General features: G+C 35.0%; 1 protein-coding gene across 3 annotated transcripts in view; it reads left to right on the plus strand.

The window, feature by feature from the left end:
- The window catches only part of LOC150091134 (golgin-45), a 136,163-nt gene that overhangs the window by 51,343 nt on the left and 66,749 nt on the right, over window positions 1–18,071 (plus strand). For all 3 annotated transcript variants that reach the window (XM_090382181.1, XM_090382183.1, XM_090382182.1), the window contains exon 3: window positions 3,950–4,149. In XM_090382181.1, the coding sequence (XP_090238307.1) occupies window positions 3,950–4,149 (200 nt within the window). The remainder of the gene's footprint in view (window positions 1–3,949; window positions 4,150–18,071) is intronic.

Raw genomic sequence — 18,071 nt, forward strand, 5'->3', positions numbered from 1 at the left:
GTGGACTTCAGAACTAGGTAACCAGGCACTAAAATTTTCACTGTTATAAATGATTCTAGAACTAGGGGCTATAAATTCAAATTATAGGTAAAGAGATTTAGAATAAATTGCAAGAAGAGGTTTTATTTTAACTAACCAGTGTGTTGTTAATTACTGGCATGAGTTACCTTCGGAGGATAGTTTAGGGTGACAGCTTGGGTGAAATTAAAAAGTCAGCTGGACAGTTACCTAGATGAGGAGGGAAACTTGTCTATTTAAAATTTTTTTATTATTAATTTTTAGTATTTTATTTAGCTATTTATTTATTGGCAGTGAAGAAAAAACCACTGGCTTCTTCTGATTTCCTTGCACTGTATGGCTAATATAACCTTTGGCTATCTGATTTACAACAGCCATGTTGTAAACCACAATTTGGAAAATTCAAATGCATAAATGTGTATTTTTGAATTTCCATGGCAATATAAAGGTTAAAAACACTTAACGCAACCTTAACTATGCTCAGAAGTGATGGAATGGTCATCATGGGCATCTCTATGAAGCACAGTGGTAATTGAAATTATTATTTTTTAATATGATGGGCATTTATGCTGTAACAATATAAGGGCATTAAAAGCACCATCAAGCAGATTATTCTAGAATAGTGTATTCCCAACCTTTTTTTTGAATCCAGTGTTCTTCTTTCACTAAGTATTATTCTGTAATGTCTTCTCGTAAATCAAAATTTACTTTTCCTGTATAAAACTAGTTAAAAAAATATTTACCACCATATATATATAAATTTACAATATTTTGATAAGTTTTTTTTTAATGAAAACTCCTTATTAAATGTATTAATGTATTAAAATTTAAATTTATTAAAACCTATTTATTTTTCTAGGTTTTAATACATTTAAATAAACTCCTTATTTAAATATATTAAAACCTAGGTATTTGCTACTGTGCATGGGTTTGAAGTTTGAGAAGATAAAAGAAGATACTCATGAAATCTTTTTATTACCATCAAAATAGAACATGTATGACTGTGTTAATCTAAAAACTCTTTGATATTCTATTTAACGTATTTCCCAAAGAAATAAAGAAATTGAGTGGTATTACAAATTTAATCAATACTGTTTATATCATTAAAGAATCACTGGCATATGAAAGTTTTTATTTCAATAATGTGTATTTATAATATAAATATACATAAATTAAAAATTTTATAATATAACTATATTTTAAATAATAAATTGTAATGAAATCCCTTTGCATGGCATGACTCAGCTAGTTTACACATCTTGGTACTGTGGGGGATGCCACACTGTTCACAGTGGTGAATAGTGTTGTGAACCACTGCATTTGACATAGTGGAAAATTTCAGTAATATATAATTTTAATGAATACCCATTATTTTAATACAAAATCAGAATTTGTTGTAGTTGTACCAGCCACTTGAAATTTTCAGTATATTTAATAGGGCTCACAATACCGGTCAAAATCTTAATACTGGTATTTCGGTATTTTTAATTTATGAAACTGGGATACCGGTATTAAAAAAAAAAAAAAATTTTTTTCGCAATAAATTTTGATGCCAATTAGGTGCAATAAAGTAAGGAAAAAACAAGCAATTACTTGAATTCACGTTTTAAATCAAACTTTTTTTACAATAATAAATATTCTAGTAAAAATTATTAAACTTACAGTTATTCTAAAAACAAAAAAAATATACATATTGAAACTGCAAATTTGGTTATGTCTAAGCATCTACCTGTCCGAAGAAAGTGAGCTTTTAAGAAATTCAATAGTGCTATCGCTTAAACTGGATCTAATTTAATTAGTGGCAGAAAATGTCCTTTTGGATTCTGTGCAGGTTGGTGCTTTGTACTGAGATAGTCATAGACGAGTTGCAGTTTAACCCCCCCCCTCCCTTATTCCCTCTCATCTTCAAAAAATCTTATTTCCTTTTTATCAAAAGAAAAAAAAAAAATTTTTCCTTTTTGAGAAAGGGACTGACAGTTAAGCTTGGTGAGGAAACCAAATTGAAGTTGTGGGGGGGTTAATTTATTTATTAATTTTTATTTCCCTGTACCTTAGTATCGCTGTCAGTGGCCATCGTTATGATATTCGTGCAGCAGCTCCCCACAATCTACCTGACTGCATTAAAAAATGAGAATTTCCAGGAGCTGAGGGATATCCCCCCCCCACCACACATAAGTATATATATATTATATGTGAGCTGTCAGTTTCTTAAGAGCAATGACACAAATATAAAACAAAAGTCATTTATCATACAAATCTATTTACAATACATAACTGGTGTTCATTTACATCTAATCTATTCATTTTTCTCATTTAATCTGTTAATACATGTTATCGTTTCCATAAAATTTCTCTCAATTAACAATCTGAACTCTCTCTACAGCTTAAAACAATAAACTAATTTAATCTTAATCACTTCCTCATATTTCTCTTAATCACCAATATCAGTTCTCTTCACAACAACAGTCCATAAATCGCTAACTAACAATTCCATGTTTCTTTACAACTTCAACCAATAAACCAACTCAATACTAAACATTTCCTTATTTCTCGTGTTTCTTCAACTTCAACCTTATTCTAAAATAATCTCCCACTTTATCTAAGTACCGTTTCCAAAACAACAGTTCAGGAGACTTCCTTCTCTTTCACAGTGGGATTCCTTTGTGTGGGTTCCTTCCACAGAGTACGATGATGTCTTGCTCTCTCTCTCTCTCTCTCTCTCTCTCTCTCTCTCTCTCTCTCTCTCTCTCTCTCTCTCTCTTTTCTTAGTTGAACTCGAAATAAGACTCAACTCTTAGTTGAGTCTTATTTCGGGATTTTGAGAATAGTTCTCTGTTAATACTGAAGGAAATTACCACAGCAGTAGTAGAAGCCAGGGCGCTATCTGGCTGGCTTGTTATTCAACTTCCAGATTAACTTCTAGCACAGGAACATACCCAGTGGAACCCTTCACTATACAGCTGGACACTCCCAGAACAGAATCTGAACTGAACTGCAATCCCTCTGTGGTGGTTGTTTGGAGGGAGTCTGCAATCCCTCCAAACAACCACCACAAACCTCTCTTTTGGTGCGAGCACCTTATTTATTTCCTTCTCAATAGTATTTATTTATTGCAAGTTACAATCGCCCCTTGTACTACTTTTTTATACACAAGCTTATATGCAAACCCCCAGAGGTTTGCGCACAGAATATTTTTCCCACACAATGAAATGCTTTCATCTTTTACTTCAAGATCACCTGTTCACAATACCTTTGAACTGCTCCATACCGACACCCTTTCCCAAAATGCACTAAGTGTCGCATCCTGAAATAGCTGTGTAATAGAGGGATTAAATTATTGTTCAGAGGCTTTTAATTTTAACACCTGCCATACCATTGTTCACCATATTCCTTAATTGCACTACCAGGCCTACTGCCACTAATGGAAATATTTTTGTAATGATGTTTTCATTATTCCTTAAGTGCTTTACTTCCACACACACACTATAAGAATAGTGTGTGTTACTAAGAGAAATATATTTGTAAGATTTTGTCTTAAGTTTCATGACGTTTTCAGGTTTCCGTTGCATTTGTACTGTGTGTATAACAATCCCTCATTTGCAAATTCAGCAGTATTAATGATTCATTGTTGTCAATTTTATAACCTTTATGTGAATAAATCATGATAATTAATTTTTTAAATTAGTACCGTAAAACCAGTTTTTGTATCAATACTGGGATTTGAATACCGGAAAAAAATGACCGGGATCCCAGGATCTCGGTATTGTAAACCCTAATATTTAATACACTCAGATCAAATAAATTCATCCTGTTCAGTACTGAAATCAAGTTTTCATATTTTCAAGTTTGTTAAATTTATTTTTCTCTTTTTAGTATTATATCAGTTATTAGTATTATATTTTTTTCATGCAACTTTTCTCTTTTCATACAGGTAAACAAAGAATTAAAGAAGCTGCTTGTTGCATCAGTTGGGGAAGATATGCAGGCACGTGTCCAGTTTTTAAGTGAAGATAAAGCCAAATTAGCTCAGGATATTAGTCACTATACTCAGTGTCTTCTGGAGGATCATGAAGAACTGGAAAAACTTTCTATTCATTGTGATATCTGGAGAAGTAAATTTTTGGCTAGTAGGCAAGTATTACTTATTCAAGTATTATCTGAATTACTCATTCAGATAATTAGAATTATTGTTAGAGGAATTTTTTTTTTTTTTTTTTAACCTGCTGACCAGGTGTGGGAAAAATTATAAGAAATTGGGGTTGTTCTTACTGTCAGTAGGTTGCCCCTTTGATCATCATGTGGGTTGTGAACTACCTGTTTTTTTTTTTTTTTTTTTACCTTTCATGTAAAAAATTCTTTTTCTATGAGGCTGCTGAGATCCTATCTTCCTTTGAAGAACATTTCAACATTTTCTTCAGAAACAAAATCTTTTTACCTGCAGTTGACTATGCAATTTAGTTGTGTTTTGGTTTTTTTGTGGCTTCACTATTTTGCTTTTTTGACAGCCAATTATGTAAGAAACCGACAAACCTTTCAGCAAAAACATTGTTTATTAGCATTAGTAGAGGCATATGATGCAAGACAGCAAGTGTATACAGCATCAGCCAAAAAAAAAAAAAAAAAACCTTTCCATTCACTCCAAATGTTTGTCTAATTCTGCCTTGAATTGATTTAAGCTGTCAACTTCTACAATGACAGATGGCAGTATCTTCCAGCAATCAATCGCACGCTGGCTAGAGGCAAACTTCCGTGCATCTATTCTACAATTGTCTTTCCTCAGTTTGAATTTATATCCCCTCAGGCGATTAATCTCAGCAAGAGGAAGAATCCTATCAGTATTGATCTTGCTCAAACTATTCAAGGCCTTATACACCTCAATCAGATCACCTCGCAGGTACCTAGTCACCAGATGCTAATTTGCAAATCTTAAGCCTTTCTTCATAAGAGCAACCCTTTGTTCCATTCACTAATCTTGTTGACCTTCTCTGTACTTGTTCCAGCAACTCTCCATCCTTCCTAAAATGAGGCCCCCAGACCTGTATACAGTACTCAAGATGTGGCTTGACCATTGTCTTTTACAAGGGGATAACAGCACCTTATTGCTGCTAGAAAAATTCCTGTATATCACTGGCAAGACACCATGAGCTACTCTCGTAGACTGCCTGCACTGCACAGAAAACTTCATATCTGACTGCAAAATTATCATTGCACCAGGTCCTTTTTTGTTCTCTACCATCTTGAGTGTAGTACCACACAGCATTAGTAAAGGCACATGATGCAAGAAAGCAAGCTTATGTGGCATCAACCAAAAAAAAAAAAAAAAACCCTCAAAAGTCTCATTTCACCCATCCACTCGATCCAAATGTTTGTCTAGTTCCAGCAATCAACCACCCTCTGGCTAAAGGCAAACTTCCGCACATCTATCCTACAACTATCCCATCAGCATGTTTAAACCATTCAAAGCCTTATACACCTCAATCAGAACACCTCGCAGGTGCCTAGTCTCCAGACACTGTAATTTGCAAACCTTAAGCCTTTCTTTGTAGGAGCAACCCTTTGTTCCGTTCACTAATCTTGTTGCCTTTCTCTGTATTCGTTCCAGCAGCTCTACATCCTTCTTAAAATGAGGCCTCGAGACCTGCGTACGATGAAAAAATTTGTAAAATAATAAGAGGAGTTTACCTCAATATAGTGCGTAGAACACTTCCGTATGATACCCTCCAGAAATTAAAACGGAAAAAACGAAAAATTACCGGTACATTAGAGTAAAATATAAATAATTAAATTAACACAATTCAAATCAATATAAAACAATTAAAAATCAAATTAACACAATTAAAAGAATCTAACGAAAATATTCAAAACGATTTTCCTTCCTTAAGCTGACAACGCTTTTCGACCGTACGTCGTGATCACAGGAATGAAAATTACCGAATCAGGTTAAACCTGGTACTTAAATAGGGATTATTTGTCTTCGTGCATGCGCGTAAAGGTCCACGCACCGGAGATCAAATATGGCCGCCGAACACTAACAGAATTCTGGTGTAATTTAATTTCAACGGTTTCTGCAATTAATAGTCGCGTATAATTACGTTGAACGTTAAGTATTTTGGCTTCGTTAAATAAAAAAGTATGTTTTTCGTTAATGGCATGAAAGGGTAATTCTGACGCTGCTGAACAAGAAGCACGAACTGAGGCTTCATGTTGATTTACACGAATATTAAGAGAAAATCGGGTCGAACCCTGATAAGACGAGTCACAATCACTGCAAGAAATGTTGTATACCAGATCATTAATTTGTGTTGCGAATGCTGAAAGAACCGAGCGATTGTTCAGTATAGTGTGTAACTTCTGTATTGGCCTAGCTACAATTTTAAATTCGGTATCTTTAAAGAATCTGTTAAGCTGTTTGTGCCACTGTTCAACATATGGGACAGAAATAAATTATTTTTTGATATTACTATTGTTGATTGGTGTAGTATTTTGTATCCTATCTTTAGCTTGTACCCTAATTCGGTTTATTGTGGTAATGGAATAGCCCCTGGTTAAGAATCTGCTAGTTAATATTTGTATTTCTGAGTCCAAAGCAGATTCCGTCGTTGAATATTTATAGGCATTAAGAAATTGATTAAAGATAATCGATCTTTTACAACTAACACTGGCGACATCGTGTAATATTGTTAAGCTTGCCTTAAAATCTCGATATTCAAATAAACAAAAAGACCTTTCTCAGGTTAGGAAGATTCGCGATAAATTAAAAAATTATCTACATCCGAACGATTGGTCTTTATTGAAGACCTCCATAGATTTGAGAAGGGAAGCACAGGCCTCAGAAATAAAAAAACAGACATATTAATAAGTTGAAAACATTATCGGATAGGTCAAGACACGTTCATGCAAATTCTAACACATTGTCGCGGGGCTTGCGACCAAGTTCATATGAGTTGGGTGACAACCCCCCCCCCACAGACACACAACGTGTTAGCACAGAATATGTCAGCTAGTTCACAAACACCCCCTCCCAATTATCTAACGAACCGACATATCAACAGGTTACAAATCTTTCCTCGTGTACACTATCACAGGACCAGATTTCGCTTTTATCCAAAGAACTAAATTATAATTTACCACCTCGAAAACTGCCTGAAAAACAATGCGTAATTGATATTGAATTTGGACTTTGAAATGTTCCATAAAAAGATGTATTTATTCAAGAAGTTAACCAAACAGTGAATAACATAAAAGAAACGCGACTTCCTAAATTGAATACACATGAGAGTTCAGCTTTACGAGAACTTCGGGGAAATATGGATATTATTATACAGAGGGCAGATAAAGGAGATACAGTAGTAATACTAGATAAACATGGTTATATTAATAAGTTAGATTCAGTTGTGTCAGATACCTCCACTTATCGTGAAGTAGACCCGGCACTGTTTACCAATTTGGTCAATCAATACAATAAAACGTTAACCACGTATCGAAAAAACGACTACATTACTATGGTTCAGTTAAAGGAATTGAAAAGTCCAGAACATACAGTATTCCTGCACTTTTCGGTCAGGTAAAATTACACAAGACTGGGTTTCCTATTCAACCTATTGTTTCCTACAGGAACTCGGCATTTTCATCCTTAGCCACACATGTATATAACATTATAAAACCCTTTAGACAGGTAATACAATTTGGGATTAAGAACTACGATACATTATTTAATAAGCTTAAAAACTGTAGACTCGGCGACAATGACAATTTATTCTCACTAGATGTTACCTCATTATATACGAATGTAAACGTTGAATACACATTAGATATTATTTGGGATATGTTAAATAAAAACTCGACACCGATTAATTATACGAAGCTACCTATTAAGGAAATTTTTCACTTAATTAAACTGTTAGTTGAGGCTAACTACATCACCTTTCAAGACAAGGTATACAAACAAATTTTTGGATTACCAATGGGTTTGAGTCTGAGTGGCTTAATGTCAGAGATCTATCTCTCAATGATTCAGCAGATACATTTGACACCTTTTCGAACCCGTATCACGTACTATGGGAGGTATTTAGATGATGTTCTAGTTATTACGGATAGTAATACTATCCAAGACATTTTACATTCATTTAATAATATTCATTCTAGACTCAAATTTACATTGGAAAAGGAGGATACGGATACAAAGTCATTAAACTTTCTAAATTTCACACTTACCCGGGACTCGAATAAAATACAATTTAGCATCTATCGAAAACCTACAAACACTGGTATGCTTCTACATTATAATAGCTATCACCCGTTCACCTACAAAAGATCGATTATCTTTAATCAATTAATGCCTATAAATATTCAACGACGGAATCTGCTTTGGACTCAGAAATACAAATATTAACTAGCAGAATGTTAAACAGGGGTTATTCCATTACCACAATAAACCGAATTAGGGTACAAGCTAAGGATAGGATACAAAATACTACACCAATCAACAATAGTAATATCAAAAAATACTTTATTTCTGTCCCATATGTTGAACAGTGGCACAAACAGCTTAACAGATTCTTTAAAGATACCGAATTTAAAATTGTAGCTAGGCCAATACGGAAGTTATACACTATACTGAACAATCTCTCGGTTCTTTCGGCATTTGCAACACAAATTAATGATCTGGTATACAACATTTCTTGCGGTGATTGCGACTCATCTTATCAGGGTTCGACCCGATTTTCTCTTAATATTCGTGTAAATCAACATGAAGCCTCAGTTCGTGCTTCTCGTTCAGCAGCGTCAGAATTAGCCTTTCATGCCATTGACGAAAAACATACTTTTTTATTTAACGAAGCCAAAATACTTAACGTTCAACGTAATTATACGCGACTATTAATTGCAGAAACCGTTGAAATTCAATTACACCAGAATTCTGTTAATGTTCGGCGGCCATATTTGATCTCCGATGCGTGGACCTTTTACGCGCATGCGCGAAGACAAATAATCCCTATTTAAGTACCAGGTTTAACCTGATTCGGTAATTTTCATTCCTGTGATCACGACATACGGTCGAAAAGCATTGTCAGCTTAAGGAAGGAAAATCGTTTTGAATATTTTCATTAGATTCTTTTAATTGTGTTAATTTGATTTTTAATTGTTTTATATTGATTTGAATTGTGTTAATTTAATTATTTATATTTTACTCTAATGTACCGGTAAGTTTTTGATTTTTTTCGTTTTTTCCGTTTTAATTTCTGGAGGGTATCATACGGAAGTGTTCTATGCACTATATTGAGGTAAACTCCTCTTATTATTTTACTAATATTATTATCAACGTAGAACATATTGAGTAGTACAGCTGATTCATACTATCCGATGAAAAAATTATACATAGTCAGGAAATTCATCAGGGGACTACTCCTGACCATGTACCAGGCACTGTGTTTCCAAACTTGTCTGTAGTATTAGAAAAGGGGGAAAGCAAATATGCAGCCTTTATTGGTGTAAAACAGTGTAAAATTCGTACAAATTTCTCTGCTTTATATCTGAATTTGAATTTTAATTTTCTACCACGTTAATTTAATTACAATTTCATCCCTTCCGCACTTCACATTTGTATTATATTTCACATTACACTTTTGTAAATTTGTATTTATTTTAATTTACATTATTAACTTTATTTTTACACTGCGTAGGGACTACTTTGTCTACCAGTATTACGATAAAGGCTGCATATTTGCTTTCCCCCTTTTTCTAATACTACCGACAAGTTTGGAAACACAGTGCCTGGTACATAGTCAGGAGTAGACCCCTGATGAATTTCCTGACTATGTATCATTTTTTCATCAACTATATTCAGATTTTGCGTATTTGCCCTCCTCTGATTCTACCACTTGCTAAAATTGCCCTCCCATATCTGAATATAGTGTTATTTATTTATTTGTTATTTATTATTATTATTTATTTATTTTTTTTGTTTCCTCAGTCCTGGTTCATATTTGTTCTAGGTTTTTCAAATTCTTTCACCTGTTTAACCACTAATTCACTTCCACATTCGACAATCCCTTAAACTTCTCTTAGTTCGGACACCTTGTGTACTTTTCTTTTCCATTTTTACAGACACTATATATTTTACAAATCACAAATTATTTATATCCTTTTGCTTCCTTTACTGCACATTTTGGAGCATTAGACGTATGATAACTTTTGTTATTTTCCTTTCTCTTGCTTCGTAACAGTCATATTACTACTATATATATATTTCAGCATAGAGTATTATCTAAGAGTTACGTTATGACTTTCATATCTTCTATCAAGTTATATGTATTAATTTATAATTTCGCGTTTGTAAAATCTAGGTTGCTATATCTATTTAATTAAAAAAAGTACAATTTAATTGACAATGAAATTTAATAATAAATTTTGCTGATTAATTGATAATACTATACTATAATAATATAGTATTAGGAGAGGTATGGCATTAAGGGTAAGTCGCTACAATGGATAAAGGGATGGTTGAGTGGGAGACGACAGAGAGTGTAATCAATGGACACTGCTCTTTGTGCACAAAAGTTATTAGTGGAGTTCCCTAGGGTTCTGTGCTGGGCACAATGTTGTTTTGTGTAGTCATCAATGATATTGATGAAGGTATATCATTGGCATTAGTAGAGGCATTTGATGCAAGAAAGCAAGCTTATGCAGCATCAGCCAAAAAAAAAAATAAATAAAAATAAATAAAAAATAACCACTTCCACTTCACCCCTCTGTTCATTTGAAATACCTGTCCTTAAACTTATTCAGGCTGTCAACCTCCACGACAAGGAATGGAAGTCTGTTCCACCAACCAAATCAGGATTAATGTCCAAGTTTGCAGATGATACAAAGGTCGGCCAGGTTGTTAATGACACTAAAGACAGTATGCTACTCCAACTGGATCTAGATAAGTTGGGCAAATTGCCTGAGAAGAGGCAACTGAAGTTTAACATTGACAAATGCCAAGTACTGCATATGGGTAGCAATAACCCAAGCAAAACATACCAACTGTGTGGAATACACTCAGGGAATTTGAAAGTGAAAAAGACCTGGGATAAGTGTGCAGTCAAATATGAAGTTAACTGAACAGTGCAGACGGGCTGCCAGGGCAGGTCATGGAATCTTGTCAAAGATATATAGATATGCGTAAGCTGTACTTTCTTTTCCACTCATACGCAAATATGAGTGGAAAAGAAGAAATGTAATGGTGCTGAGAGTTCTAGATCCAAACATCGAACGAGGTATGAAAATAAAGCAGCGCTTTGCAAAATGACATTCGATGTTATAAAGAGATGTAAAAAGAAGAAAAATCTGTGCAAACTAAGCTGATCAGTTATTTTTCAAAATAAAAATACAGTACATACTTCACTTATTCTTTTGGTATGTACATACTGCAATAAAAATCATTTGTACTGTACTTACTAGTATTTTTCATTTTTATCATTTTAATTTCTTTTTTTGCAAGAACTTCATGTGCATCAATTTATAGTAAACAAACATATATTTTTGCAACTCAACCCATATAATCAAATTGTTGGAACGCATTACATTAAAATTCATACTAATAATACCTCAATCAGCACAGTTTTGCATAGCGTGTTATTTTTTTTTGCATGAATTAACCGCGTTATGCGAGGTATTCCTGTAACATTTTTTTTAATATTATATATATATAGAGAGAGAAAGAATCGGATCTAATAGGCAAAAAATTGAGTAGTTGTGTCACAAAATCAAATAAATTACTTAACGGTGCCATTATTAAAAAAAAAGATTGAAAACCAGTGACTTAGAGGAAAGTGGAGGAGAAATTGTTGAAGCTAAATATAAAAAAGGCACCTGGGTGCATAGCATCTAAACAACTATATTAACGAACGTAAGTGAACCTTTAGCCTTGATTATGAAGCATCCTCGGATTCAGGGGAGGAACCTTTGGACTGCAGATATATCCCCAATTCATAAAGGTGGATCAAAGGGTGACATGAGTAATTACAAACTTGTTAGCTTGACTTGCTCTTCCAGGTAAAAGAATGGAGTCAGTAGTTAAATGAATGACCATTTACACAGGAATGCAGTTATACTGCGGCACCTCCGTAGCCAGGTGGGAAGGAGCAGTAGTGCGTAGCACACGCTTCTTGATTAGACCGGGATTCGAGCCCGTCACCACCAAATACAGAGGATGCGGAAAGGTCAGGGAATGACCACTGCATATCCCGGAGCAATATGGCCTTAGTTGCTAATGCTCCTAAAAACCAAATAACAATAGGAGTTATACTGCAGTCAGCATGGATTTAAGTGGAGGTCTTGTCTGATCAATCTGAATGAATACTCTATGATGCAGTAACAAAGGAACTGGATTCAAAAAATAATTTTGACATCATATACTTAAATTTCAGAAAAGCTTTTGATAACTGTTACACATAAAAGATTGCTAGGCATATTGAACAGGGTGACATTAAAGTCAAGTTACTGACATGGATAAAGGGATGTTTGAATGGTAGAAGATGGAGTGGTTATCAATAGACACTGCCCTTCTTGGACTAATGTTATTAGTGGAGTACTCCAGGGTTGTTTTCTATATTTATTAACAATATTGATGTGGGCACATCAAGTTTAATGTCTGAGTTTGCATATGATACGAAAGTTGGCAGAATGGTAATTATAGTAATCAAGGTATGCTACTGCAACAAGATCTAAATAAATTAGGTAGATTTGCTTAGAAGTGGCAATTGAAGTTTAATATCGACAGATGGAAGGTACTTTATATAGGGAGCAATAATCCCAGATTAACCTACCAACTCTTTGGTACCACGCTGAGGGGAGTGAAGAATGAAAAAGACCTGGGAATAATTCAGCTGGCAGATATGAAGTTCTCTGAGCAGTTCACACAGCATACCAAGGACAGCTTGTTGGGTTTTGTCAATGATATACGGGAATTTTTTTGACCAGCAAGAATAAGGATATGATTATTCCATTGCATAAGGCATTGGTCAGGCAACATCTTGAGTGTTGCATACAAATCTGCCTGATTTTAAGAAGGATGTTGATCTCTTGGAACAAGTATAGAGAAGAGAACAGGATTAGTGAGAGAGACATAACGGTACTCTTACCATGAAAGGCTTCAGTTCTGAAAACTGTAGTGCCTGAAGATTAGGCACCTGCAAGCGGGTCTGAGTGAGGTGTTTTAGTTCTTGAATGGACTGAGTAAGCTTAATGCTAATGGAATCTTTCCTCCTGCTTTAGACTACACATATGATGGGGCATAAATTCAAACTGTGGAAGGATGGTTGCAGGACAGATGTGAGGAAATTTGACTTCAGTCAGCAGATTGTCGGTTGTTGTGACAAACCGCTATCTGGTATTGTAGAGTTAGGTAGTTTGAAGAAATTCAAGGAAGAACTAGACACTGATTTTTTTTTTTTTTTTTTTTTTTGGGGGAGGGAGGGGTAGTTAATGCTAGCAGCTTAAGGAAGTTTTTTATTTACTATTTTATTTACTCTATAAAGTAAATTTTCCTCTTTCATCCCAACTTAAACAATAATGATTTTAAATATAGTACTTTTTTGCTCTATTGATATATAAAAGATCACTTCCATTAAGGAAAACATAAGAACATGGCACTTGCTGGTTTTTCAAAATCATGTCTTTTTTTTAACTTGCCTAAACAAATATATTTAATATTTTACTATGAGAAATAAAACTACTGCATTAGTATAACAAAATCATGATTACATTTCTGAAAATAGATAGTTATATAATTGTAAATTTGTAGACTGGACTCTTTTTTTTTCTGCCAGAAAATTTTTTGTTCATCACATCAGTGTGATTAATGATATATAGCAGGGGTGGCCAACAAGTCGATCGTGGATTTAATTTCGGTCGATCACGATGAATTTTAAATATACAGTCATCCCTCGATTTGTGCACCTTGTGCAATGAAATTTTTGAAATGGTAGATCGTGCCACATTTTGAAGGGAAAAAGTAGATCGCATCACATATTAAGTTGGCCACTCCTGATATATAGCATTGTCATGACTATACCAAACCTGTTTGGTTTTTGTTTCAGACATAAAAATTATCTTAGTTTTTTTTTTTTTTTTTTTTCAGATATCTTGCACTTTAATTTTTTTTTTTTATTTCTATAATCCCTTGTTTTGACTTTCTATAAGTAGGAGTTTTCTTTGTATAGTTTGACACCGTAATAAGTACTTGAATATATTAGTAGCAATACGCATAACAAGGGATGAAGTATGAACTTTTCATAAGCTGGAGAACATGTTTTTTGACATGTTTCTAGATAACGCCGGTCAACAAATAAAATGCTACAAAAACGAACATTAGTCATGTTTCTTGACTAATTTTATGCTGCTGAACACGAAAATCGCATTAAAATTTGGCAATTGGCTCTTGTTTTCTAATTGCAGTTGGGGTCTCATATTAGCAAGTTACTCTACATTATCAACTATGGCTCTCGGCAAAACACAGGGCAACACTGCAGTGTCAGTACCACCATGCTCTATCACATTACCAGCAACTGTCACTTTGCTCTGCATCATGTGATAAGTTGTTGCCTCAAATGTGTCTTCAACTATGTTGCAGTAATCCTCGAATATGACTAGTACTGGGTTGTTTGTTCTCTGTGATATTTCTACTTTTTGACAGTATTTGGGTTGTGTAAGATTAATATGTCCCGTAATTGTGTGAATGGGCTGGATGACTTCTGTAAAGGCGCCTCCGTAGCCAGGTGGGAAGGAGCAGCAGTGCGTAGCACACGCTTCTTGATTAGACCGGGGTTCGAGCCCGTCACCACCAAATACGGAGGATGCGGAAAGGTCAAGGAATGACCACCGCATTTCCCGGAGCAATATGGCCTTAGTTGCTAATGCTCCTAAAAAAAAAAAAAAACCAAAACTTCTGTAAAGTATGTGGAGAAGTCATGTTAGCTTCAAGAAAGTGTCTCCTAACTCAAGCCACAAAAAGTCCACTTCTTGTACTTTGGGCGACCAGGATACCAACTAGGCTCCAAACATATGCTGCACCACTTGTTCATCAAAACTCAATGTGTGGTTGAATCGAAGGGGATGTTTTATGCCTTTCGCAGTGCCCATGATATGGAGGGAGCCAACAAATCATGTCACACTGTTACTTCTATATGGTGCTTCCTATTAGAAAAGGGATAACAATGAAGAAAAAGTAGACAGTAAAGTACTACCTATTGATGAACCAGCCGACAATTTTTCTATACACTAATGAACATCAACTTGATATACACAAAGAAGTACAGCAGCTGTCTACGTCAAGGGATCCACCATTTTGTCCAAACCTTTATCCTTCTGAACCACATAAGATCACAGAAAGTGAGCTTAATGATCTCCTCAGGGATCTTGAACTGGCAAAGAATAAGGCAGAACTTTTGGCCTCGATGCCACAACAATGGAATCTTCTAGATAATTCTGTGAAAGTGACATTTTGTGCTAGAAATAAAGACTATTATAAATTTTATCAAACAGGTGAACTCACTGTTTTTAAGAATATGGTCTAATGATTTTTTGATGGTCTAATGGCAGCAATGAACATTAGGCATGTTCCCGAAGAATGGCAACTATTTGTAGACACTTCTAAGGTTGGCACTTCTTAAGGCCGTGTTATTACACAATGGAAATATGCTGCCTTCAATACCTCTGCGTATGCTGTCCACAAAAAGAAACATATGCAAACAGGAGAGCATCCTCTTAGGTGAACACTATCAGAAATATGAGTGCCAGATATGTGGTGATTTAGAGGTAATTGCCATTTTATTAGGACTACAAAAGGGTTACACTTAATATTGTCGCTTTCTCTGCAAGTGCGATAGTTGTGCCAAGAATATGCACAATGAGAAGGGAGTTGGCCTGAATGAAAGTCATTAACACCTGGAATGAAGAACGTAGCATTTGAACCTCTAGTAGATCCAAATAAAGTTTTGCTTCCACCACTCCACATCACACTGGGGCCAGTGAAAAATTTGCGAAAGGCTTTGAAAGTGAATGGTACTGCATACTTCACATACTTGAAAGAGAAATTTCCAAGACTTAGTACAGAGAAGATTAAGGCAGGTGTTTTCATTGGTCCACAAATGGGGCAACTTTTCAAAGATGAACAATTTGAATGTGTTCTTAGTGATAGTGAAAAATCAGCATGGAAAGCCTTTCAAAATGTTTCAACTGGTTTACTAGGAAATATTAAAGCCAGAAACCACAATCAGCTTGTGGAAGATCTCATTACTTCTTACAAAAAACTGGGATGCAACATGTCATTGAAAATGCATTGCTTGCACTCACACCTGGATTTTTTCCTGCCAGGCTGTGGTGCTGTCATCAACGAACATGGTGAGCACTTCCATCAAGACATCGGAGTGATGGAACAAAGATACAAAAGCAAATGGAGTGCCGCCGTGTTAGTCAATTATTGTTGGATGGTGAAAAGGGATGCTCCCAAAGCTGAATCCAAGTGAAAGGCAAAAAGGTCCTGTGTTTGATACAGCCATGTTCATAGCTACATCTAACTGCCATATAGAAAAAAAAAATAAAATCTTGTATAAATATAAAAAACTACTTTTTTTGAAAACAAGAGCCAATCTGCCATTTTAAGCACTATTTCCATGTTTAACACCAAATTCTATAAAGTAAACTTACTTTCATGCCCGTAATAAGATGCGACCAAAAATTGTTCCGTGTAATCAGCAGTCGGTTACCCACTAACGTGCAGTTTGTTCATGTTTGTTTCATCTGATAATTATTACAATTGTAGTATTAGTAGTGACAAACAATGCAAGAAAGCAAGCATGTATATGCCAACATGTATAAACTATAAGCCCCCCCCCCAAAAAAAGAACACTTCCCATATCACCTGATGAATCCCTTTGATAGTTGTTCTAATCCTTCATTGAATTTAAACTACCTACTTCTACAATGCCAGATGGAAATTTGTTCCAACAATCAACTACCTGGTGGCTGAAGGCAAATTTCCACACATCTATCCTGCAACCATCCTTCCTCAGTTTGAATTCACTTTCTCTAGTGTGTGTGTGTGTGTGTGTGTGTGTGTTTAGTCTGAGCAAGAGGAAAGCCCTGGCATACTCAATCCATTTAAAGCTTTAAACATCTCAGTCAAATCTGCAGACACTGCAATAAAAACTCTTTCGTGATAAGAGCACCCTTTTGTTCCCCTCACTAATCTTGTTGTTCATCTCTGCACTCATTCCAACAGATTGACATCCTTCCTAAAATGGGACTTCCAGACATGTACGCAGTACTCAAGGTGTGGTCTAACCATTGCCTCATATTATGGGATAATCACCTTGTTATCCCTGGCAGAATTCCTGTATATCATTGACAAAACTTAATGAACTCTCCTGGAAACTTGTCTAAACTACTCAGAGAACTTCATATCTGACTATACAATTACCCCCAGATCTTCATTCTCTACTACCTTAATAGTAGTATTTGTACCCTGCATACCTTGTATTTGTCAGTTAAACTTCAAGTGCTACTTCTCAGTCCATTTGCATAATTTTTCCAGCTCTTGTTGCAGTAGCATGCTGTGATTTCTGTCATTAACCACCTTGCCAACTTTACTATCATCTGCAAATATATGTTAAGCTTGAAATGCCTTCATCAATATCATTAATAAAGATAGATTATTAATTAATTATTAATTGATTATTAATAAATTATAAATAATGAGTAATAAACATTAATAAATATAGAACAACAATGGTCCCAACATTGAACCCTGGGTCACTCCACTCAACAATAAGAAGAGCAGTTGCCCATTTATAACCACCCTCTGTCTTCAGCCACTGAAGCATCGCTCTATCTATAGCAGTAACTTGCTCCTAATGCCTACACTACTCCAATTTGTACAGCAGTCTTGTGTGAAATGGTGCCAAATGCTTTACTGAAATCTAAATGTATGGTGTCAAAATTATTATTTGCATCCAGACTTTTTACTGCATCATTGTGACTAATTAGATTGATGAGACAGGATCCACTTAACA

This window comes from Mastigoproctus giganteus, chromosome 1 (genome assembly GCF_048544385.1).
Source record: "Mastigoproctus giganteus isolate SK-2022 chromosome 1, ASM4854438v1, whole genome shotgun sequence".
Taxonomy (NCBI): domain Eukaryota; kingdom Metazoa; phylum Arthropoda; class Arachnida; order Uropygi; family Thelyphonidae; genus Mastigoproctus; species Mastigoproctus giganteus.